General features: G+C 38.6%; 1 protein-coding gene and 1 long non-coding RNA gene across 5 annotated transcripts in view; both read left to right on the top strand.

The window, feature by feature from the left end:
• Positions 1–18,321, top strand: part of usp54b (ubiquitin specific peptidase 54b) — a 207,348-nt gene extending 189,027 nt beyond the window's left edge. For 2 of the 4 annotated variants that reach the window (XM_049464547.1, XM_049464550.1), the window contains 4 exons: positions 6,456–7,369; positions 8,738–8,865; positions 11,167–11,295; positions 15,494–16,144. In XM_049464547.1, coding sequence (XP_049320504.1) covers positions 6,456–7,369; positions 8,738–8,865; positions 11,167–11,295; positions 15,494–15,703 — 1,381 coding nt within the window. In that variant the 3' untranslated portion in view covers positions 15,704–16,144. Of the gene's footprint in view, positions 1–6,455; positions 7,370–8,737; positions 8,866–11,166; positions 11,296–15,493; positions 16,145–18,143 lie in introns of those variants that run through there. The other 2 variants (XM_049464548.1, XM_049464549.1) reach the window with 2 other exon arrangements.
• Positions 18,322–19,532: 1,211 nt separating this feature from the next.
• Positions 19,533–26,662, top strand: LOC125781195 (uncharacterized). The gene is made up of 2 exons (XR_007424409.1): positions 19,533–23,606; positions 24,087–26,662. It is a non-coding gene; the product is annotated as an uncharacterized LOC125781195 (long non-coding RNA).
• The last annotated feature ends 225 nt before the right edge of the window (positions 26,663–26,887 follow it).

The raw sequence follows: 26,887 nt of genomic DNA, 5'->3' as shown, positions 1-26,887 counted from the left end.
GTTTTTAGCTGCTGAACCAGGGGTGGCTGAGAAGTCAGCCAGATTTAGCATTAAGTCTGATAATTTATTTCTAGCAGCTTTGGGGCCTAATAGGAGAACTTCTGTTTTATCACTATTTAATAGGAGGAAGTTGTGCGACATCCATGATTTTACATCTTCTACACAATCCTCGATTTTCTTTAATCTCACTCTGTCATCAGGTTTGGCTGATATGAAGAGCTGCGTGTCATCCGCATAACAATGAAAATTCACATCATGTTTTCTAATAACTTTGCCCAGTGGGAGCATATATAATGTAAATAATAACGGTCCTAATATAGAGCCTTGTGGAATTCCATATCTTACCTTGGTATAACTGGAAGACATATCATTTATCCTCACAAACTGATAGCGATCGGTTAAGTACGATTTAAACCATGCTAATGCAGTTCCGGTTACACCGACCATGTTCTCTAGTCTTTCTAAAAGGATAGTATGATCTATTGTATCAAAGGCTGCGCTCAGATCGAGAAGTACGAGTAGGGAAACACAGCCTTGGTCGGCGGCTATAAGTAGATCGTTTGTTATTCTAACTAAAGCTGTCTCAGTGCTATGATAAGGCCTAAATCCAGATTGAAATTTTTCATAGATCTGGTTTCTTTGCAGGTAAGAGCAAAGTTGTTGGGCTACAGCTTTTTCTAAAATCTTAGAAATAAACGGTAAGTTTGAAATAGGTCTATAGTTAGACAGTACACTAGGATCAAGATTTGGTTTCTTGATCAGAGGTTTAATTACAGCTGTTTTAAAGGCTTTGGGTACATGGCCCAGGGCGAGCGATGAGTTTACTATCATTAACAGAGGTTTATTTATATCTGGCAGTACCTGTTTTAATAATTTTGTGGGAACAGCATCAAGTGTGCAGGTTGTGCTGTTTGAAGAGGAGATAATTTTCTCTACTTCTAGCTGTGGAAGTGGGTTAAAGACTTCCAACCTAACTTCAGTAACAGAGTTTTGTTCTAGATCAGCCAGACCAGATGATAGAGAGGATGTAATATTTATCTGTTTAATTTTATCCCGAATGTTTTCAATTTTACTATTGAAGAAGTCCATAAAATCGTTGCTGGTGTAAATGGCTGGAATCTGAGGTTCAGTACCTGCCTGGTTTTTAGTTAATTTGGAAATAACACTAAAGAGAACTCTAGGATTATTTTTATTTATCTCGATCTGTGAGGCCAGATATGCTGAGCGGGCTTTATTAAGTTCTTAACAAGACATTAATAACTTAAAAAGTGCACAAGAAGCTTATGAAAAAAAACACATCCTATAACGCTAGTTTCAGCTCCGAGTGCCGCCATCACTGTACTGATAATACCATAGACATATATATACATACACTCCGCATAGCGTAGCAGCCGGAACCAGGAGTCATTTTAAAGTTATTAATGTCTTGTTTTAAATGTCAGAGCTCTCCAAAATTCTAGCAAGGAGGTGTTTTTTATAATTTATAATTTATAATGTCACCCAGTCTGAAGGGTTTTTTGGACAAACTGTTAAAATTTCTGGATCTCTGAACGCTGTGTGAGAACGGAGGTGTGCTATTATTCATTAAATGTAAGAACTTTTATCATGTTTTACTACACATAAAGTCCATTTTACACCAGAGTTCTCCTTTAACTTAGTTAACCTACCGCCTCCAACCCCCCCCCCAACATTACCCAGCAGTGAGAGATGCTGAATTAGAAGGTAAACATGGCAAAACCCCTGTTCCTTACTAGTGTCGCATAAAATGCGCCTTATAATTCGGTGCGCCTTATGTATGAAAACAGACTAGATGTTCAGAATAGATGTTCATTGACTTATATAGTGCCTTATAGTGCGAACAATACTTACGATATACAGCTCTGACAAAAATTAATTGTGAATATTCGACTAATCGACTGATCGAACAAATAATCGGCAGATTAATCGGCTACTAAAATAACCATTAGTCATAGTCATGCAGCTTTAAAGCTAAATAAGTTAAAGGTAAAGATGTGTGTTATAGATAAAGTCCCGAGTTTTAAAGCAGAGGTCAGCCACCCACACGCTGCAGGAACAGCAGCCGAGCCAGAGGACAACACATCACTTTTTTCTCTCCGCTTATTAAAGAAACGCTGCTTTGCTGGCAGAGTTTGTCAGGTGTATTCCCGGGGCTGGAGAACCGGGGACTGCGGGCGGTGGGGGGGTCTTGGGGTTGGTGGGGGCGGCCGATGGCGGCCAATGGATTGCGGTTATTTTGCTTCTCACTTTTTTCCTTTCTCATTCCTCACCATCGATTAGAAGTGCTGATGTGATGTATGGCCTGACCCGGCCGAAGCCCCCTGGGTAATTATCTAACGTGCTGCTTGAGGAGTATTTACAGGGAGCCGGTGCTCTCCCACATTCATCAGTAACGTTTACCCTCGTACTTCCCATCCGCCCCCGTCCAATCCCCCTCTCCCTGTGCTCTGGAGCATGTGGAGCGCAGGTGCCGCCCTCAGAGTCCACCAGCGCATCTCCTAACAGACATCCTCCTCCTGTTTATACAGCATTATCAGGGCTCTTCATCAAGGGCACTATCGCTAGTTTGCTAGCGCTAGGAATAAAAGGTAAAGGTACATTTCTGGTGTGTTTCTATCTTGGAGGTGAAAAAAATACAGGTGCGTTACTCTAATCTGACCATTTTTCAGTAACAAGTACTTTAACGTTTCTATTTCTAATGCAGTAATCAGATTAAAGGTACTTATCCAAGTCACTGTGCATTACTATTTTGTCATTTTCCTTAGTAAAAAGATATTGTAGCTACAATAAATGGCCAGTACTTTGCTTTCACGCAGTTTCTGATCATCTTTCCACTGGAAAATAACTTAAGTGTGGCTAATACTCTAGAATGAGTGGAAGGGAAAGATTAGCTCATTCCAGGCCACAAAGCTACGGTGAAAACTTGGCATTTCCAGACGACCACGATCGAAATAAAGGAACACAGCCGTTGCTTTATTGTTAGAATTTACAGTGGTTGCTGTCGGCAACAACCAAGGCCAAAATAACAACAGGCTAGCAAGCTAACAAGCTAATAGGCTAAAACTAGCACTCGTGCTGAACACACACACTCACACACACACACACACACACACACACACATATTGAGCCCCCCTCTCTCTCTCCACCTCACACACACATACACATTAAGTTTATATCAGTTAAAGTTTATGGTACCACTTTAAAATAAGATTTTGCATAAGATTTTAATTCATTCCTCCAGTGGGACATTTTAGGTTTACATTTAAAGAAACGGCATTTGTGTAAATAATGTTTAGCTAAAATAATCAAAATATTGACACCATATTCAATACTACCGCAAACATTAAATATTCCAAATAAGATTTCCTTTGAGGTGAAAGCAGGTAGTTGAAAATTTTTGGATTGGATCCACATCTGAAAGATGAATGAAATTAAAATTAAAATTCCTGAGCTATCGTGCAGTCATAAAAAAGATGTTCCAGGTTTTCATTCTCCTTCTCACAAAAGCTACATTTTCCAGTATACATTTTATTGTATTTTTTCTTAGAAATTCGTTAGTGGGGTATATTCTATTTATGATTTTAAACTGAATTTCTTTTGCTTTAGGTGGGATTGGAAATGCCAAATATTTAATTCTAATTATTTTAATCTCTTCTTTATTGAAGTCATTTCACCCCCTACTTTACCCAAAGAAAAATGAGAACTGTAACAAAAACAGAACAACAAACAGAAACAAGATGGAGGTGCCGAGCTGGTCATAGCCATTGACAGTATATATTAACTGGACTAAGCCATCCCGCTGATTTCAACGGAGTCAGGTGAGGCCAATCGTGTCACTTCCTGATCGGCTTCTCGTGGGGCGTTAACCGGGAAACTGAGAGATTGTGCAGGCGCCAGCATGACGCGAATCTTTCGCATGCCGTGCAAACAAGCGTACTGTTTATAGGAGCTGCACAGAACTATTTACTCCGCAGTGAGAAAAGCTCCATTCCGTCCCAGAATGGGGCTTTTATTGAATAAACAGCAGATAAAAACTAGAATTACTGATACCCAATATTAGTCCACGGATTTACTGAGGAATATTCATAGTTTGTCTATATAACAAGCATTTAGAAACTCTGTAATGATAATAATAAATGTGTAATATAAATTACAGTTATATCTATACATTATAATTCTCATAGTCTATCTTACTATCTACACCCCGAAATGAATGGAAGTGAATGGATAGCTTTGCTCAAATGGTCCTCTCATCCCTCAGCAGCACACTTCCGGTGTGTCACGTTTTTGCCCTGTCCCTCATCAGCCGTCATGTTTTTTCCCTTCCTTTGTTTTTGATTGATCAGAGCACATGGCTCTCCCCTTGTCTCCGTTCCTGTCTTTAGTGCTCCCACCTGTATCCATTTGTAGCTCCTCCCCCTCTTCAGTGACAACAGGTGTTTCCCATTGTGTGTGAGTGTATTTATAGCCCCTTTGTCTTCAGTATGGTGTGAGTTCTTGTGCGTGTATACGCCTGTCACGGCTGTGTTAAATCCTGCCTGTTAGTTAGTCTCCTGTTTCTGAGTTTCTGTTTGATTTATGTTTTGTTTTCTGTTCTATAATAAATGATACTTGCATTAGCGTCCGCTCTCCTCGTCCCGTCCTTCACACAGCGTTACACGGTGGCACGTTTTGGAAGGGAAAAGCTGGGGGCCTGGTCATAGCAGGATGTTGTTACAGGTACAAAAGAAAAAAAAAAAAGGGAGGAGCCCTGAACGTCTCAAGGCTGTTTTTTCCATGCCTTTTTTTTTAAAGGGTGCCCCTGGTGGCCAATCATGCACCTAAGAAAATAAAAACACACACAGACAGCACAGGCGGGCATACAAAAGTAAAACATAAATAAATACAACTAGGGGTCATAACAGTGTGTCTCAAAGTGCAAATTATACTTTCTATCTTTAGGGGAATAAAAATTTCACATAGTACTATTTTTACAATGCTGTATTTTTACACATGATCTCAGTATCGAGTTACTTACTTACTTACTTACTGTTGTTTAGTTATTTTTAAGGGATAAACCTGTGTATTTGAATCTGCTGCTGTTCATAAGTCCATTTCTTTAAGCTCCACAGTAAATAAGGACGTCTGTGGCGAGTGTTTTGTGCTTTTGGTTGTTCTGTGGGTCAGTTTAGCGCAGTTTGGAGAGCAGAGGAATGTCCTGTGCTCCAGTTATAAGAGCTGTGCAATGAAATCTACAGGATTTGTGTTGAGGAAGGTTTATTTATTGCTTCTGTAACTCTTCCAGTTTATGCACTGGCTATGAAAACGATGTCAAGGTCATACAGTGAATCAGCTGCCGAGCGCAGTTACACTGACACGTGTGCGTGTGTGTGTGTGTGTGTGTGTGTGTGTGTGTGTGTGTGTGTGTGTGTGTGTTGTATGAAAAGTAGTGCATGACTAGAGGAGGAAGGGAACCTTCAGTCTCCTCCAGCATGGTCTCTTGGTGACTTACTGCCTTTTAAAGTGCCCTTGAAAGGGTCATAATTCTTATTGCAGTAAATCATCATAAATCTTAGTGCAGAGTGTGTAAAAAACTGGGTTTTCATCAGTGACCCTTTCAGTGTCAAGGTCTGAAAGAGATTATATGTTCATTTTGTATTTGCTGGAAATGTGTATAAACGTGTAAATATAAAACTTTCAGAGTAAACTTGCAGGTTGGTGTGATTTAAAAAAAAAGTTTCTGAATCAGTTTCTCTGGTTTTGCTATTTATAGGTTTATGTTTGAGTAAAATGAACATTGTTGTTTTATTCTATAAACTACAGACAACATTTCTCCCAAATTCCAAATAAAAATATTCCCATTTAGAGCATTTATTTGCAGAAAATGAGAAATGGCTGAAAGAACAAAAAAAGATGCAGAGCTTTCAGACCTCAAATAATGCAAAGAAAACCAGTTCATATTCATAAAGTTTTAAGAGTTCAGAAATCAATATTTAGTGGAATAACCCTGTTTTTATTCACAGTTTTGTAATGCATCTTGGCATCATGTTCTCCTTCACCAGTCTTACACACTGCTTTTGGATAACTTTATGGCTTTACTCCTGGTGCAAAAATTCCCCCCTTTAGTGCTGGAGAAATTTTGGAAATCTAAGCTCTTACTGTACATAAATGGAAGTGCTTTACTCACCAAAATAAACAGTTTTCTGCATTTTTTTTGTATTTCATATTTGTTACTTCTCATTTTCTAAATACTCTATAACGTTAGTGTTCATTTTACTTAAATATATCCCTATAAATAGCAGAGTACAATCAGAAAAACTGATTCAGAATCTGAAGTGATCTCTTATTTATTTTATTCCAGAGCTGTATATGCTTTAAAAGGGTTCTTCTGTTGACTTTTGATGTTTGCTATCTTGTCCTGATGAGTCTGATCACGCTCTTTTGCGCTCTCGTCGCAGTGAACAGCCTGGCCCGGTCCAAGTACTGCTGACAGACAATCCGGAAGAGGTGTGGGAAGCCAGTCAGGATGCTGCCCTTTGCCCGCCACCTTCAGTCCAGCCGCCCCCGTCTAATTTGCTGTCCGCTTTGAATTGCCCATCGCTTGGCGGCCCCCACCCTTCTGCACCTCGCCCGCCGCGCCCTCAAGAACCCACCACTCAAGGAGGCGATTGGCTGTCGCAGAACGAGGAGGAATGGGGAGGCATTCGACTGTCGGATGTTCTTCAGGCCTCAGGAGTGCGGATCCGCCCCATCCGGAAGCACCTGGCCATCTCCCTGCCCTCTCTTCCCCTGGATTTCTGGGGGGTGCTGGGCGAGGACAGAGAGACGTCTCAGCCGCAACGTCCGCAATGTCCCCCACGTCCACCCTCTCCCTCCTCTACCTCCTCTACCTCTGTCCCTACCCAACCTCATTGGAGGAGCACATCCCACAGCCCAGACTGGAGCTCCCATCCAAGTGCCACGCCCAGCCCACAGCCTGATTCAGACCAGGAGCATCCCAGAGGACCGCTATGGCAGCCCCTACGCAACTCCAGACAGGCTCCTGCCGCTGCCCGCCAGTGGTCTTCCTGGAGCCTGGACCGCCCGGATGCTGTGGTCAGCCCCCACGACACGCCCCCCGACCACAGCCACCTCGTCACTCCCACCGTCTCCCCGCACTCTTCTGGATGGCACATCCCCCCACGCAGCCCCCCACTGAGGAGCACCAGGAGCCTCCCCAAGCACCACATCATCCCCAAGCGAGACCCCAACCTGGAGGCAGAGGACCAGGAGCTTTCTGAGCTGGACTCCCTGTACCAGGCCAGTCTGCAGGCGGGCTCCGGTCCAAACCGAGCCCTGCAGAGGTCCAGCTCTCCGGCCTCGGGGAAACCAGGTACGCTGACCCTGCTGTTTTTAAGATGAGACAAGATAAGATAAGATAAGATAATCCTTTATTTAGAAAATCAAGTCAAGTAGTTTTTATTGTCAATACTGCATATGTACAGGACATACAGAGAATTGAAATTACATTACTCTCCTTCCCAAATTTTACAGCAGTTACAGATTATAGATATAATAAAAGAGAATGGGAGACACTATGTGTACAATACAGCAGGGACACAATAGACATACGTAAGACGGAAGACAATAGTGCAATAGTGATGGTGATTGAGATGGAATGACAGTATACAGTCATATGAAAAGGTTTGGGCACCCCTAATAATCTTAATCATTTTTAGTTATAAATATTTGGGTGTTTGCAACAGCCATTTCAGTTTGATATATCTAATAACTGATGGACACAGTAATATTTCAGGATTGAAATGAGGTTTATTGTACTAACAGAAAATGTGCAATATGCATTAAACCAAAATTTGACCGGTGCAAAAGTATGGGCACCCTTATCATTTTATTGATTTGAATACTCTTAACTACTTTTTACTGACTTACTGAAGCACAAAATTGGTTTGGTAGCCTCATTGAGCTTTGAACTTCATAGCCAGGTGTATCCAATCATGAGAAAAGGTATTTAAGGTGGCCATTTGCAAGTTGTTCTCCTATTTGAATCTCCTCTGAAGAGTGGCATCATGGGCTCATCAAAACAACTCTCAAATGATCTAAAAACAAAGATTGTTCAACATAGTTGTTCAGGGGAAGGATACAAAAAGTTGTCTCAGAGATTTAACCTGTCAGTTTCCACTGTGAGGAACATAGTAAGGAAATGGAAGGCCACAGGGACAGTTCTCGTTAAGCCCAGAAGTGGCAGGCCAAGAAAAATATCAGAAAGGCAGAGAAGAAGAATGGTGAGAACAGTCAAGGACAATCCACAGACCACCTCCAAAGAGCTGCAGCATCATCTTGCTGCAGATGGTGTCACTGTGCATCGGTCAACAATACAGCGCAACTTTGCACAAGGAGAAGCTGTATGGGAGAGTGATGCAAAAGCATACCTCAGGCGACTCTGTTTGTGGCGTGCTTGCAGAAATGGCTTCTTTCGCAAAAAAAAAAATGTATAAAAGCAATAGAACACTCGAGGTTGTGTGTTATCGCGAAGTTATTCGTGAAAACACACTCCCTCTTGTGGTCTTTTGCTTAAATGTTACACACTTTGTACATTTAATACAAGCGAGTCACCTTGAGACTTCCTAACAAACCCAGCGGCTCCAGGGCGAAATTAAAGAGCTAAAACTACGCAGAGGATCATGGCTGTTTTATAATAATCAATACACGGGGGATCACATAATCTGCTTGCCTTGCACAGTTCCTCCTCCTGCTGCTGCGCGGAAGCTGCTCTCTGGGGTGGGACGCTCGCGGACCCCTACGGCTGAGCTGGAGAGAACCGCATTCGGTCCACCGGGCTGTTGCAGTCACACTGCACACCTGAACATGGTGAGAACTTGCACTATTACACAAAAACAGAAAACAATATGAGAACAGCAGTGTTTAACAATCTTTTAAAAAGGTTCCAGGAAGATTAGCCTGTAACATTATAGACATATGGCTCTATCGCAATGCTTGTTGCTATGTTACACCCCATCAACATTCTATTTTCAGGCCTTGCACCTGCTCTGTTAAAATAGCGTAAAATAGAGTTTAGGAATAAATCTACACTGATGTGTAGTGCATAGTGGTCTGGAAGTGTTGTGTGTGTTTAGGTCAATTTCTGGTGTATTGCTACATATATTTTGCCGGAGGAAAACACACTGATGGTGCGCCACTGACTGATTAAAACCCTGACAACAGTCAATCATAAAAGTCCGTTCCTATAGGTGCTCCCAGCGCTACAGAGCTACAGAGCGCAAACTCGACTTTTCACTCAACAATAAACAGAATAAAGAATAAAATAACATTGCTGTTCCCTTAAATGAACTGCTGGTGTATCTTCACAGTGTGAATGAGCAGATCAGTATCTGTCTCTGCTGAGACGCACAAAAGCACTGCGCTGTTAAGATATGAACGCGCCAAAGATATGAACGAGCTCTTAAAGGGAATGACTACTGACACACTGATTGGTTTATTTTATGTTACGCCCAAAATTAACCACACCCATGATCATTTAAGAGAATTAGTTCATGTCTTTTGCACATTTCAAGATGCACAAGGCATATTTTATGTGCCCTCACTATAGATCGATAAAATAGGGCCTTACATGTTTAAGGAACGTTCTGGAAACGTGTAACATAATATTTGTTTGCATCACAACGTTATTAGAACGCTTCTCACATAATGTTCCCAGCTACTAACTAATGGAAAACAAAAAAATTAAACATAGACACAAGATCTCATTGAGATTGCAATGAAAGCAAAAGCCTGTTGAGTTTGTCCACTCTTCACTGTGTCCTTTTATCTTCTGTCTATCTGTTTGCTGTGCTCTGATTTTTTTTGTTGTATTTTGTTGTATTTATTCTTGGTTTTCCGTCTAATGGCTTTATCTGCATTATCTACACAGTGCTGACGGAATTAATGGGGCTTAATCATCTAATATCATGTCATCAGATGTTGATGCAGTGTCTGCACAGCATTAAGAGCAAAGCAAATGGGCAGCAAATGTATCATTTAGCATATTCTTTCATCTGAGATGGCCAAGCTTTTTTTTTTTTTAGTTTAGACTGTGTGTCTCTCCACTCTTCCTCCAGACTCTGCTCCCTTGATTTACTTTAAATGAAATGTAAAATGTACTGATGATCAGTGATGGTTTGGAGAGACATGTCATCTGCTGGTGTTGATCCACTGTGTTTTATTATAAAGTCTAAAGTCAGTGCAGTTTTGTTTTCCCACAAAATCTTACAGCACTTCATGCTTCCCTCTGCTGCTGACAACTTTTATGGAGATGTGGATTTCATTTTCCAGCAGGACTTGGCACACTGCCCACAGTACTGCCAAAAGTACCAGTTGGTCTTATATAATATTCAAATGTTCTGAAACACAGATTTTAATTTAGTGTGAAATACAGCTATATATTATATGAGTTATATATATGAGGATTGTTCCATGTCGTACCGTACGCAATAATATCACCAACATTTTTGAATATGGTGAACGATATTATACCCTGAAATATCATATCATATCACCCACCCCTAATTATCACATCGGGGTACTACTTTTTTTTTTTTTACTGTTTTTAGTAAAAAAAATTCACACTGTTCTAATTTCCCATTATATATCTACTAGAGACTTTAGATTATATCTGTCCAGTATCATTTATTTTACTTTAATTCTGGATATATAGAGATATTTGGAGTGCATTATTATTAGTATCATGACATTCTGGATTATTGACTTCTGTTACAAATCTGATCAAATTCTTGTATTTTTTTATATCTTAGTTAAAAGTGTGCTATATCATATTGTATGCAATACTAAAATTTGATTTAATTTTGTTGCAGTAGTGTATTCTTTTAATTTTTTTTAAAATTAATTTTGTTATATCGCCAAGAGTATCATTATTGCGAAAATACCATGAAATATCGTGATATTATTTTAGGGCCATATCGACCAGCCCTGATATGAGTTAAAAAATTTGAACTGAATTACTGAAATAAAGTAACGTTTCAATTATATTCTAATATTTAGAGATTCTTAATTTACATATATTTTGTCTACTTTTTCCATTGGATTTTTTGCAGTGTGTTTTTGTTGGATAGTGATTATATTATATGTTTACTCTGTGGTGTTTGTTCTGTACAGCCGTTCTCAGTAGCAGATCAGGGGCTGCAGGAGCAGTACGACGCTGACCATCTGCGCCACATCGCTCGTAGCCTGAGCGGGACCACCATTGGACGACGGCAGGGCCGCCTCGCTGTCTCTCGCAGCTTTGTAGGTTCTACACTTTCTCTCTCTTTCTCTTTCTCTTTCTCTCTCTCTCTCTAATCTACAGTGTATCTCAAAAGTGAGTACACCCCTCACATTTCTGAACCATGGGGCATGGTTCCAGTAATCCATGTCCTTTATTGGCTTGGCTTTAGCAAACTGTTTCTGGGCTTTCTTGTGTACAGACTTCAGAAGAGGCTCTCTTCTGGGGTGATAGCCATGCAGAACAATTTAAAGTAGTGGTGTGTGGTGTATGGTCTGAGCACTGACAGGCTGAACCCCCTACCTCCTCAATGTCTGCTGCAATGCTGACAGCACCCCTGTGCCTATCTTTCAACAGGGTTCATAAGGGGGCTTGAAATCCTGGAAAATGCTTGAATTTTAACGTCCTGTTTTCCAGGCCTGGAAAGTGCTGGAATTTTGGAAAAAGTGCTTGAAACAGCATTCACTTTACAATAAATAACTATCTGACTAAATAAGTAAATAAAATATACAAAGAATAAATTATTATTGTTTTTTTTTTTAACACAGCTAAATTAAATTTTAATAACTGTATTATTCTATAGCATTATAAAGAAAGGAAGAGTGAGTGAAATAAACAAAAGCGGCTCTATGAAGGGGAGCCAACTTCCAACTGATTCAACAAGGAGTTCGCTTGAGACCTGCTAGCTTCCAGTGTGTGCTGTTTTCCCTAGAGTTCCCATGTTCACGTTCATATATATATATATATATATATATATATATATATATATATATATATATATATATATATATATATATATATATATATATATACCACAGCTGAAAGGTCATGGTAAAACTTGAAAATAGGCCTTGAAAGTTCTTAAAACCTTGTGAAAGGTGTGTTTCAAAGACAGCATTTGGATGTGACACTGAGCTTGCATGGCTGTCACCCCAGAAACAAGCCTCTTCTGAAGTCTGTACACAAGAAAGCTCGCAAATAGTTCGCTGAAGTTCGCTTTGTCAACAAAGGACATGGATTACAGGAACCATGTCCAATGGTCTAAAGAGACTGTTATATATGCTGCACACAGACTAGTTTTTATTGTATCAAAGTGTCATTTTGTTAGTGTTGTCCCATTAAAAAAAGATATACTTAAATATCTGCAGAAATGTGAGGCGTGTACTCACTTTTATGATACACTGTACTTCCTCTCTCTCTCTCTCTATCTCTCTCTCTCTTTTTCCCACACACTCGCTATGATACACCTATGAGTTCTTCGTTTATACACTGCATAAGTCACCTGCCGTATGAAACATTCACCAGCACTAATTGGACCTGTCTGCTGAGAACTGAAGCGCAGCCTGTTCATTACTGTAATTCAGCTCCAGCCTTTGAAGTCTGGACTTAGAGGAGCTCATTAATGGCTAAGATAAAGAGGAGGTTAGCGCAGGAGCTAAAACGGGCTCGGCGACGGGCTAGCGGAGGGACCCGAGCACCGAGGGAGGGGGGAAAGGGATATGTGGCCCAGAAATATAGAAATATGACCACAGCACTGTCGCTTCTGCACGTGAATGACCCTCAGCACACGCCCACTCTGGCGCTTCAGCCTGATTGGTGCGCGCCGCCTGTTCACTTTCAGTCACTGCACAGCTGCACGGCTCCAGCTGCCCACCAGCTTCTGTAGACTCTGATATCTGGTAGACTGTAGGTTGTGGTGGTGGAAGTTAAAGGACCAACACAGAGGCCAAATCCCATTTCTCTTTTGTAGCCCTACCCCTTGTTTTTGAGTGTAACCTGTACTTTTGGAGTTATAAGAGTTAGGGATGAAATCCTCTGTCTAAGAAAGAGGACAATCCTTCAAACACCCAATACAGATGATATATCATAGCTAAAGCAGTGGAGCCCCAGTTAAAGTTCAGCAACCTAACTGCTGCTGCTGCTTAACTAGTTAACTTTAGAGCTTTATCTTATATCTTCAGAAGAGAAACAATAATAATAATACTTTTTTTTGTCCATTCTTTATTTCCTCTGTGATGTCTAATTTACTGTAGTTTATTTCTTATTTTTATAAAAAAAAAAAGAAAATCCTAGCAATCCTAGCAAACAAACTACTAGCAACGTTTTATGCTTGTTATAAAAAAAAGATCATAAAACATAAAACTTTTTGGAGTATACCAAATTTATCCCAGTAGTTCAGAGTTCTACCAATACATTTACCTCAATAGTGCAATTCTTTTAATACATTTACCTCAATAGTGCAATTTTTTAAAATACATTTACCCCACTAGTGCAATTCTATTAACAAATGTACCTCAGTAGGGCAATTCTATGAATAAATTTACTTAAATAGTGCAATTCTATTAACAAATTTACCTCAGTAAAGCATTATTTTATCACATTTACCTCTGTAGTGCATTTTTTAAAATACATTTACCTAAGTAGTGCAATTCTATTAATACATTTATCTCAGCAGTGCAATTCTGTTAACAAATTTACCTCAGCAGTGCAATTCTGTTAACAAATTTACCTCACTCAATAGTGCAATTCTATGAACAAATTTACGTAGATAGAGCATTAATTTAACACATTTACCTCAGTAGTGCAATGTTTTAAATATATTTACCTCAATAGTGCAATTCTATCAATTCTATTTTTGCCATTTATGTTTGAATATACTTGGTTGCCAACTATTCGTATTATATTCATAAATTTACCCCAGTAGTTCAATTTTATTAGCAAATTTACCTCAGTAGAGCATTATATTAACACATTAACCTCAGTAGTGCTATTCTGTTAACAAATTTACTTCAGTAGTGCAATTCTATGAACAGATTTACCTCAGTAGTGCAATTCTATGAACAAATTTACTTCAGTAGTGCAATTCTATGAATAACTTTACTTCAGTAGTGCAATTATATGAACAAATTTATCTTGATCGAGCATTATTTTAACACATTTGCCTCAGTAGTGCATTTTTTAAACACATTTACCTCAGTAGTGCAATTTTATAAATACATTTGCATCAGTAGTGCAATTCTATGAACAAATTTATATCAGTAGTGCAATTCTATGAACAAATTTACGTAGACAGAGCATTAATTTAACACATTTACCTCAGTAGTGCAATGTTTTAAATATATTTACCTCAATAGTGCAATTCTATCAATTCTATTTTCGCCATTTATGTTTGAATATACTTGGTTGCCAACTATTCGTATTATATTCATAAATTTACCCCAGTAGTTCAATTTTATTTACCTCAGTAGAGCATTATATTAACACTAACCTCAGTAGTGCTATTCTGTTAACACATTTACCTCAGTAGTGCAATTCTGTTAACAAATTTACTTCAGTAGTGCAATTCTATGAATAACTTTACTTCAGTAGTGCAATTCTATGAACAAATTTATCTTGATCGAGCATTATTTTAACACATTTGCCTCAGTAGTGCATTTTTTAAACACATTTACCTCAGTAGTGCATTTTTTAAATACATTTACATCAGTAGTGCAATTCTATGAACAAATTTATATCAGTAGTGCAATTCTATGAACAAATTTACCTTGATAGAGCGGTATTTAACACATTTACCTCAGTAGTGCAATTTTATTTAATACATTTACTTCAGCAGTGGAATTCTATCAATTCTATTCTATTTTTTATTTTTATTTTTTGCCATTTATGTTTGAATATATTTGGTTGCCAAATATTCAGTGCATCCCTAGTGCATGCTGTGACTTCTCAGTGGACAGTATGAGCTTTTTTAAATCCAAAACAAAATCACAGGTGCGTGCGCACACACACACACACACACACACACACACACACACACACACACACACACACGCACACACACACACACGCACACACTCACTCTCCAGCCACCACATCTGAGCCATACTGCCACCCTGTGTCCACATGCTGTAACTACACATGCTTAAAGTGCCTCGGTGAATACGGGTTCTTTTTTCCATGTGTGGAGGATTTAACTCCCCCTCTCCCTCTCTCTTTCTGCCCTTCCCTTCTTTCTCTTTGTTTTTCTCTCTCTTTTCTTTTCGTTATGGTTGCATGCATGTGTACACGTGCGTGTATGTGTGTATGTGTGTGTGTGTGTGTGTGTGTGTGTGCGTATGCTTTCAAAATCTGCTTTAAATGCAAAGCTGGGGGATACCAGGGTCACATCATGTCACATTTCCCCCCAGCTCTCATGCTCACACAATCCTCCTGTGTGTCCATCAGCCCATCATCACGCCCTCCACCCCCTCCATCTCCATCCTCCTGCCTCTGCAGCGCCGCCTCAGCAGCAGCCTGGGCTTTGTGTGGATGTCCCAGGTAAAGCTGACCCATCTCTCCACCTCCATGAGCTTCTCGAGCTTCAGTAGCAGTGAAAGCTCTTCATTTATCCCTCGTGCTGCTTTCTGCTCTCCAGTGTTCATGTTGTTGCTTTGAGTCTGAGTGCTGGTGGTTTTATACTAGTGCTGGTTGGTATGTGGTCTGTACTGGTTTACTGTCATTAGTGCAATCCAGACTGTCCTCATACAGAGTTCCCCAATGGTGGAACAAACTACCTTCCACTACCAGATCAGGAGAATCTCTCACTGTCTTTAATAAACTCCTGAAGACAGAGCTCTTCACAGAGCACTTACTCTCCTAACACCTCTAACTAACTACCTTCTACTACCAGATCAGGAGAATCTCTCACTATCTTTAATAAACTCCTGAAGACAGAGCTCTTCAAAGAGCTCTTACTCTCCTAACACCTCTAACTAACTACCTTCTACTACCAGATCAGGAGAATCTCTCACTATCTTTAATAAACTCCTGAAGACAGAGCTCTTCAAATAGCACTTACTCTCCTAACACCTCTAACTAACTACCTTCTACTACCAGATCAGGAGGATCTCTCACTATCTTTAATAAACTCCTGAAGACAGAGCTCTTCAAAGAGCTCTTACTCTCCTAACACCTCTAACTAACTACCTTCCACTACCAGATCAGGAGAATCTCTCACTATCTTTAATAAACTCCTGAAGACAGAGCTCTTCACAGAGCACTTACTCTCCTAACACCTCTAACTAACTACCTTCTACTACCAGATCAGGAGAATCTCTCACTATCTTTAATAAACTCCTGAAGACAGAGCTCTTCAAATAGCACCTACTCTCCTAACACCTCTAACACACTAACTACTACTAACTTCATTTCCTTCTTCACTCCTCTATCCCATTATTTCCCTTTGACATCTAAAGATGTTTTTACCTTTTAACTTCTATTACGTTTGTACTACACTATTGTAGGTCACTTTGGACAAAAGCGTCTGCCAAATGTAATGTAATGTAATGTAATGTAATGTAATGTAATTTAATGTATCAAATCAAACCCTGACTTTAAAGGAGAAGTACCCTCAGCTAGCTCTTCAGCAGTGTTAATTTTGTCAATGAAAACTATGACTAAAAATCTTAGCTGACGACCTGTTTTCCATTATGAAAACAAGATGAAAACGAAATCAAAATTTATACTTGAAAACTACGACGATAAATATTATTTGTCAAATAATAAAAACTAAACGAAAATGTCTACCATGGAAAACTTAACTCAAAATATATGCCATATAGATATTTAGAAGGGTAAGCTTGTTCATATTTCTGGAGGGAGGTAAATATGGAGTGAATTTTGTGCCAAACATTTTACACAAAAAAAAAAAAAAAAAAAAATCTGCAATCACATTTAAAAAAAAATTAAAAGGAAAAATTGTATGTTGCAAGTTCAAAAGAGAAAAAATATATAGCAAATATATATTTTTAAATATACTTGGTTACTTTATTATCCTTTGTAGTTATTTTAAAATTATTTTAGTTTGGATTTTGTCAGTCATTGCTTTACTTTGTGTGTTTTTGTGAATTTTCTGTGGATTTTTTTTTATTTTTCTGCTAAAGACTTTTGCTTCTGGAATCACTCGTTTGCTTCTGCTTCAGTTTTTTGCTTTTGAGTTTTGGCAGTCTTTTCACAGGTGGGCGGGGCTTAGAAGAAGGCATTCCCCTTAAATCTCCATTGGTCAGCTGGTTTTGGAACCAGCTTTTAAAAATAAACAAAAATAAGAATTAATTTAGATAACAGGACAGAGTGTTGAGATTGACGTCCTCAGTGATCGTTACAATAAGATTAAATATACAGAAAAACTAATGAGACTTGTAGTTGAGTGATGATCAGGGTGATGTGTTACGGAAACAGGACTGAGTGAAACCCAGGGACACAACTAAAATGTGTATTTTTACTTAAATATTAAAATTTAAAGCACGGAAGGGATTCGGAGTCACACAACAATGCAAACAAAATTATGTCTCTGAAGGATTTTAATATTTATATTTCATGGTAAAGTTTATAGTTAGAGGGTGGGGGACAGGTAACAAATGCTTTGCTATTTTTTCAGTGCACTAAATAGTTTTTATTAATGTTTTTAATGACATATATTAGTTTTGCAATTAGATCAATGTACAAAACACTTAATAAGAATGCTTAATAATAAAATGTATTTTTGGTTAATTTTGTGTGCTCTTTTATATATGTATATACGTATATATGAATATATGTATATATGTCCTGGGGATGGAAATGCCACCAATTCGGCCCATGTGATATCCCCATCCCCATCTCTCGGGATGCCAAATTTTTATTCATCAATACCATCCAGCTCTATCTTCTCCAGAAATGTGAATTTTACTGTGCGCTTCTCTTCTTTTTTGTTTTTTTTGCTAATGTTTTTTGTACTTTATTCTTTGTTCCGTTGCCGTGGAAGACTTTCTGCTTTAGTTGTTTATAGTTTGTTCTTTTCTGGATTGGTTTGGTTTTGGATCCTGTCCTTCACACTCCACCCTCCCTCCCCCCGCAGGACGTGTCCAGAGGGTCCCCGAGCTTCTGGCTGTGTTTGACGGGGGTGAAGCTCCCTACGGTGGGCAGCGCTGCGTTCCGGCACTGAACTACAGCGGCGGCGGCGAAGCGCGGCGGGGGTCCGGGCGTCTCCGCCCCTGGGACAGTCTCTCAGCACTGGACTGGCCGTCGACCGGCAGGGGGCGGGCCGAGCCCTCCAGGCCTGGAGCTTCTCCCCAGACGCTGCATCTACATCCACACCATCCCAGCGATCTCCTCCTCCCAGGCCTGAGGGTGTATGTTACCCCCCCAGCTACTAGCTACACCTAACCCCTGGAGAATTAGCGGCGTTAGCGGAGGAACGCACCTACGGCGGCACATCAGTGTCAAAAATAACAGGTGAAAAAAATTAACCAGCGTGTTTTAACATTTAATAACATTGTGTGTAAATTAATTTCTCGCGAGCACAAATGTGAGACTCTATTGAGCAAAAAAAAAGGTTGAACAGAATATCGCTCTGGAACTTCCTTTTTCTCCTCTTGGGTGTCTTTTTCCTCTCAAATTCACATTTCTCCTGTTTTCACTCGAGTGAGTTTTTGTGCTCGAGTTTTGAAAGGGGTGGTTTTGACAGTTTGTGGGCGGAGTCAGAGTCGCCTCTCAGCGAATGCTATTGGCTATTGCTATTGATATCTCCAGGGTTTGAGACGGACCGCCTACTAACAACAGCCGGAGGAGGAGGGCGGGGAAAGAAGAACAGAAGGTGAGTTAGCTAGCTGGCTATGCTAACATCCAAACAACAGGTTCATTGCTTGCAGCGACCGGCTCTACGCTGCTGTTCGCCTAATCACTTTTAGGGTGATGTGGATCAGCATAAGGCTGCGTCTGTGAGCTGATGTATCAGAACCGAAAGTCGCTGCGCTTTCCTCCGAGCGTTAGCGCTGTGATGCTACTCGACAATGCTGCAGCAGTTTAAATCTTCTTCTGATGATCTTCTTATAAGATCAGCTTGATCTCTTGATTCACTCAATGATGAGCAGCTTTATCAAACCCAGTGACAGTGCAGAGCATCGGAGGAGGAGGGCGGAGAAAGAAGGAGAGCAGGAGAGTTAGCTAGCTGGCTATGCTAACATCCAAACAACCTGCTCTCCGGCGCGCCGGCTCTGTTAGCCTGGGTTTAGTGCATGGAGTGTCTGGCTCTACGCTGTTGTTCGCTTGGAGAGCCGGTGAGCCAGAGAGCGGGTTGTTTGGATGTTAGCATAGCCAGCTGGCTAACTCTCCTTCTGTTCTTCTTTCCACAAGCTGGAGGAGGAAGGCGGTCCGTCACAAACCCTGGAGATATTAATAGCAATAGCCAATAGCATTCGCTGAGGGAGATGACTCTGACTCCGCCCCCAAACTGTCAAAACCACCTCTTTCAAAACTCGAGCGCAGAAATATCATGACGCGCGAGGACAACTGTGAATTCGAGAGATAAAAAAACAAGAGCGATATTCTGTTCAGCGTGCACACAAAAATCTTTTTTTGTTTTTACATTTGCACTCACGAGAAGTTAATTTACACACACACAATGTTAAAACAAGCTCGTTAATATTTTTCACCTGTTATTTTTGGCGCCCCCTGACTTCTGACGTTGATGTGACGCCGTACGCACCCCTGTAATCCCTGATCACGTGAGCCTCGCTCGGCTTAGCTGCGGCTCCGTTACTGCTTTTACTGCAGGCCTATACTATATATTATGGGCTCCTGTCACCTGCTCTGTTATACTCCTGTGTCTTCCTTACTTCCTTCTTCTCTCTCTCTCTTTCTCTCTTTTTTAACTCTCTTTTTCTCCCTTTTTTTCTTTTATTTTTTTATTTAAATCTTGGCAGACTCCTCTTGCTCTGCCCTCTCTCCATCCCTGGTCATGCATAATGAATCTGGGACAGCCTCCTCCTCCTCCTTTCCTTCTTTAGTCCCCCTCCCTCTGCTTAATGCTTTCCCCTCCTGGCTAATGCTAGCTAGCACACACACACCCACCCACCCACACACACACATACACACACACAGCATCCTGAAGGAAGGAACAGGGCTGAACAGATGACAGTGGAGATGTGCAGGAGTGTATGTGTATTGATACGTGTCCACTTGCCTTTTTGCCTCAAAGCATCCAATCCATTCATTCCAATGGTGTCACATCCAGCATCCAGTTTTAACTTTATGCAAATGAATACACCCCGAATATACAAGTCTGTTCACTTGTACTAGAAATACTACGAGCACTATGTTTGTAGATTTTGCTTTAAAAATTGCACAAAATATAAATCTATTTTTATCTCATTCTGGCTGCTGCACTTGCGCAGATCTCCACAGCCAAAGAAGCCATGTTAAGCGTATTGTGACGTTGGAGCAGACGATGAAGCAGAGCAGACGGGAGGTGGATTTATATGCGGGTAAGAACAAACTTTAATAAATAACAAATAAACAAATAAACAAATAAGGGAATAACGAATATATATATATATATATATATATATATATATATATATATATATATATATATATATATATATATATGTACATAAACAAACAGGGAAAAGCAACAAAGAGCTAAGCTAAACAGAAAGTGACTAAACAGAGCTAGGGAATATATACAAAGGACAAATACGTAAATATATACAGGTATAAACAAGGAAACAGACAGAAAATAAACGTGACAGGAAATATCTCAGGAAATATCTACGAGAGATAAACGTAGCGTGACGAAAACCGTGAACTAACTAAGCAAACGTGGTGACACAAACGACAGAGGAAGGTGCAAAGACCGACCGATAAACATAGACAAAACGGTACTATATATAGTAACATAAAACACTGAACACCTGGGGAGACAGGTAACGAGGGGCGGAGCTACAAATTACAAACACGTGACGGAAAACTACTGGAGAAACACACTAGGAAATGGGGAAAACACAGGGAAACATAGCGAGGCCGTGAAACGTATTATGAATAATAGCGTGCTAGTCCAATTCATATTTCAACTAGTGTATGATTTCATCATTAATGTCCAGAGATATGTACAAAACAAGTACTAGAGATCCAGACTTGACTAAAAGTAGCAAAAATTTACTTGAGTCTTAAAATGAAATGTTTTTAAGCTCCACACTTAAAGAGCAGTTGAAGTACAGCAGAAATAGTCGATTTGGCCCTAAAATAATATTGCAATATTTCAGGCCATTTTTGTGATTTATATTTATAATAATAAGACAAAACATCATTTTTTTAAAGAACAAAAATATTCAAAGAATCTACGACTGCACCACAATAAATAAAGTTTTATGTAGTATAAATTTCATACATTCTATAGAAATAAAAAAAACCCATATTTTTTATTGTTTATCTATTTTTAAAGACCCCGATTATAATGATAATAATAATAAATAACAGAATTACAAAAAATAAAATAGTTTGTAGAGGTTTGGTTTAATAATGCACAAAAAAATCAATAGACTTTTCAGATTGTTTTGGCAACAAGGGTTGCCATGTTAAGTGTATTGTGGGCCAATCTTTAAGTGTACTCTTATTTAAAAATCCTTTCTAAATAGTGTTTAAGAAAATAAGTGCAGTACTGCAAAACAAGATATTGCGATACTTTAATATATCGATACTTTATTAAACCCCTACTGTTTGGTTGCCTCGCTTGCATTCAAGAACATCACAGATACGCCTCAACAAAGAGAGAGGCAAGTGATGCATTGAAGAAAAGTGCAAGTGGACACGTACCTTTTAGTGTATGAGTGTGAGTGTATATGAGTGTGTGAGTGTGTGTATAAGTGTGTATGAATGTGTGTGTGACTGGCAGGGTCAGGATAGCAGCGTGCTGTGGAACAGGGGAGGCTGTGAGACTCAGAAAGCTCCCGCAGAGGGACGGCGCACTCCGAGCACTTAGCTTAATTAAACACACCGCACGGAGCTGCGGAGTTAGCGTCGGCCAGCGGCGCTCCGGCTAACGTTTTAATATCGGTGAGTTCCATTTAGCCTCTTCACAGCGGACATGATTAACATGAGTGTTTGTGTGTGTGTGTGTGTGGAGGCTCCTATTAAATCTCCTTTTAAATAAAACGACAGAAAGCCATTGTCCTCCTCCCTCTTCCCTCTTTCTTATCCCACAAAAGCAAGAATTGAAAAATTCTCAAAAAATGAATTCTTCCTTTTCTTCCACTCTGCTGTTTTTTTGTTGTTTTTGAAAGAAACTTTTATTTTGTAGGGTAAGGAAGGGTAAGTAGTGTATATAGCTTGTACTGATTTATTACCAACTAAGTACTTATAGACCCTGTTTAAAACAAACTAAACAAGAAAGAAAAAGAGCAAAGTGGAAAGAAGATGTATTCTTTTTTTTTTTTACCTCTTCATCTCTTAGCTCTGATGCTCTGTGTGTGTGTGTGTGTGTATGGGCGGGCAATCTTGTGAAATGGTTAGGACATCCCATTAAAAACCCTTGTCTTGTTGAATTTACAGTATTTGATCATATGTATGTGTGAGCTTCATTTAAACAGTATTAAGAAACACTGAATAAAACTCAAAACATTTTTTTTAACATTTGACAAAATATATATTTGTATGTATAATGCAATGAACAAAAGATATATATATATATATATATATATATATATATATATATATATATATATATATATATATATGTGTGTTATAAGGATCCTCTATTGCCTAAAGGCTGGTATTTCTCACTTCAGCTTCTTTCTATACATCTACAAATCTCTGACCACATCTTTCCCACTCCTCCATGCAGAATTCTCTCAGCTGTCTGATGCTTTCATTTTCAGTGTTTGTTGCATGAATAATTAATTAACATTTAAGAATAAATTGAATTTGAACTAACTGCTAATTTGTGAGCCAAACTAGTTAAAGAACAAGCATTAAACTCCAATAGCTACTGAATAAATAGATTTAAAAGAGCTTTCTCAATGAAATGTAACCATTTCGGAATGTAGTGTTGTTTTGCACAAGCAAAAAGTAGATAAAAAGAAACCCAGTGAGACAAACAAATGAGACAAAAATATTATACTTGATAATTTATATATTGAGGAAAATGATCCAATTTAACATATTTGTGAGTGGAAAAAAAGTGAAGCTTTGCTTTCAGTATCTGGTGTGATTTTCATCCCTTTGCAACAAAAAAATGCAATAACGAAACATTAACTTTAAAATCAAAACGTGAACTTTAGAAATTAACTTTGTTCGTCTTGAACTATTTTTTGTTAGAACGACTTGTGTGCTTAGGGTCATTGTCTTGCTGCATGACCCATGTTCTCGGGATTCAGTTCATAGACATATGCTTCTACAGCATTTCCATTGGATTAAGGTTTTAAAAAAATCTAAATTAACGTTATTCTTGTTTAACTATTCTTTAGAAGAACGACTTGTGTGCTCAGGGTCACCGTCTTGTTGTGTGACCCAGCTTCTCTTGAGATTGAGTTTATGGACAGATGTCCTGCTTGACAAATTCGTTTAGAATTATTCTCTGATATAATTCAGAATTCACGGTTCTGTCGATGAATGCAAGCCGTTCTCTGGCCCAGATGCAGCGACACAAGCCCAAACCATGATAATACTACCACCACCATGTTTCACAGATGAGAAAAGATTTTTATGCTTATAGTTAAATGTCCACGTCGTCTTTAGCAAAACCGCAAATGAAGCTCATATGGTTATATGTTCTGAGTGATAAAAGTATGGGAAACTTTGCGTTCAGTAAAACTGCAACAAGTACAATAACTTTTCAGCTGCTTCCACAACATTTGCAGTAGATTAAGTTTAGGAATTTGACTTTTGCCATTTCAAAAATTTCAAAATTAACTTTTCTTTCTTTTTAATTCTTTAACTTTGTGCTCAGTGTGCTCAGGGTCATCGTCTTGTTGCGTGACCCAACTTCTCTTGAGATTCTCTTGTGTTCATGGACAGATAACAGTTCCTGCTTGACAATTTCCTTTAGAATTATTCTCTGATATAATTCAGAATTCATGATTCTGTCAAAACAGGCTCAAACTATGATAATAATACTACCAACACCATGTTTCACAGAACTGCGAATGAAGCTCATATGGACGTAGGATTTTTTTATTTTTATTTTTTTAAATATGTTCAAAAATACGAAGGTTTTTAAGGGGGTGTAACTAGTTTCACATTCACTTGACTTTATGTGTGAGTGTGTGTATACGATTGTGAGTGTGTGTATACGAGTGTGAGTGTGTAAGTGTGTGTACACAGCCCTGGCGTGGCGATTGGACGGGACTAACTTGACCTTCTTCTTCTTCTTCTTCTTCCTCCTCCTCTTGTATGGGCATTCCCTGTAGCACACACCCGTTTTATGTCTAGTGTTACAGGCAAAGACTGCTTTACTCGTTGTGACTGAATATACACTAATAAAACTGAATTTATTGTAAAAAAGAAAAAGGAAAAAAAAACAAGTATGAACGCTATGAATACTTAAGAAATATCCAGAGGAATGGAGAAACTCTACGTTATGACATTATGGAATGTTAATAAAAAAAAAACAAAAAAAAAAAAACAATTTTAGTGGTTATAATTATCTGCATTAAGACGAGTATAGTACACTTCAGAAGTGTAAAGCTGGAGTCAAACTGCTATTTTAATTCTATTGACAGTTCTCCCGTTTGTACAGGGAGATATGCCAAGTTAAGCTTTCTTTTTATTTCCTTTTCTATAACCTGCAGTGACACCGATATCGTAGCTACGAGGCTGAAACAAGCATTTAAAGGTGGATTTAAAGGGCGGAAGGGGCTCAGTCATGTAGAGTGATTCCAGTCATGCACTTTTACGTCTCTTTGGAACCTTTATTTACGAAAAAAAAAAGAAAATAAATTGAGATTAAATTAAATTTAACTTTAAATGAAACTTGTATAACGTGTGAGCCTAACCAGGTTAAACCTGGTTAAAGATCTAAAGAGCTACTGATCAAATAATAAAATTAAAATAATTTAGAAGAAATTTAGAAGAAGCCTTCTAAACGGGCTTTAAAGGTTTTTTGAACGTACTGAACTTTTTTGCACAAGCTTTGAATAAAAGAAAAAAGGAAAAGAAAAAAAGAATAGTTTATTATGCTGTAAGCATATTTACATATTTATCAGACTAATACATAAACCACATATATTTGACATACAGGTGCATCTAAAAAAAACAAAACAAAAAAAAAAACGTTGAGTATCATTGAAAAGTTACTTTATTTCAATAAAATAAAATAAAAACTCAAAAATCAGTGTCTCAGAAAATTTGAATTTTATATAAGATGAATTGGTACTTTTGGCAGTGCTGTGGGCAGTGTGCCAAGTCCTGCTGGAAAATGAAGTCCACATCTTTATTAAGAGTTATCACAGCTGTTAAGGAGATGCGGATTTTATTTTCCAGCAGGACTTGGTCTTATATAATATTCACATTTTCTGAGACATAATTTTTTTTTTTTTTCAGGTTTTCATTGGCTGTAAGCCATAAATAATCATCAACAATAAAATAAATAAACGCTTAAAATAGATCACTCTGTGTGTAATACATATATAATATATAATATATGAGTTTCACATTTTGAACTGAATCACTGAAATAAAATAACGTTTCAATGATCATTTTTCAAATTTTTTTTGATGCACCTGTACATTGTTGACACAAAATCCCATCTCAGATTACAGTTTCAGAGTACAGTTTATTAAAACTATTAAAACTGTAAAAGTATTGCAGTATTAATTGCAGTAGTATCTAATTTATTGGTCTTATTGGTCACATACATGTGTGATACACATTAAGCTATTTTTGCATTAATATGAGAATAAATATGAGATTTTTCTTTTTCCTCTTATTAACATGATTGATACGATTCGTTGACAGTGATCTACTTAATCATGTTCATTAGAGCATACAGTACTTTAAATACATACGAATACGTGATATTTATAGATGCCACTTTATGACGCTTTATTCACTTCATTCACTTTATTTAACGTAGTCTCAACCAAAGATTGGCACTAACACAAAGAAGACCCCCATCTTAACATTTTAACATTTTACCATTTTACCATTTTTTTAAAAATCCGTATTATCGTCATCTAAAGGATGTTTGAGAATGTAGCAGCAAATGGTGGCGCACGAGTATGCTATGCAACAAAACGCACTCTCTCCTGAACAACCAGCAAAGAGTCAGACTGGGACGAACCCAAGTTGTTGTTTTGATTGTTCGTTCGTTCGTTCGTTTTTTGATTTGTTCGTTTTTAATGATTTCCCTTTTAACTGAGGAAGAAAGTGATTTCCTTGCTGAATTGTCAAATATGTACATATTAATGTCTGTACAAAATAACAGCCTTTGAATGCTAGCTGTAGCCAGAGAGAACGGTGGATTTCTCCAAGAGGAAATAATGGCATTTCAATGGTTTTCCTGTTTGGGACTCATTTGTAAATGCTTGGGGCGGAGGGAACTTGTATTTTTGCAATAAAGTTATTACCAATGCACTCCAGCAGGGGCGCTGCACAACCGTCTATGTGCTCTGTGTGTGTGTGTCTATGGTGTTTTATATATATACTGTATCATTATTATCATTATTACCATGCCATTATTACTAATACAGGTTTTTTTTGGATACAATCCGGGTTAGCACCCGAACATCCCTTTCGGACAGCTTCCTCTTACAGCGTCCACAGTTAATCCTGTTGGATGTGGTTGGTCCTTCTTGGTGGTATGCTGACATTACCGTGGATACCGTG

Source organism: Astyanax mexicanus, chromosome 15, assembly GCF_023375975.1.
Source record: "Astyanax mexicanus isolate ESR-SI-001 chromosome 15, AstMex3_surface, whole genome shotgun sequence".
Classification (NCBI taxonomy): domain Eukaryota; kingdom Metazoa; phylum Chordata; class Actinopteri; order Characiformes; family Acestrorhamphidae; genus Astyanax; species Astyanax mexicanus.
This window is presented reverse-complemented; position numbering and strand designations above follow the sequence as displayed.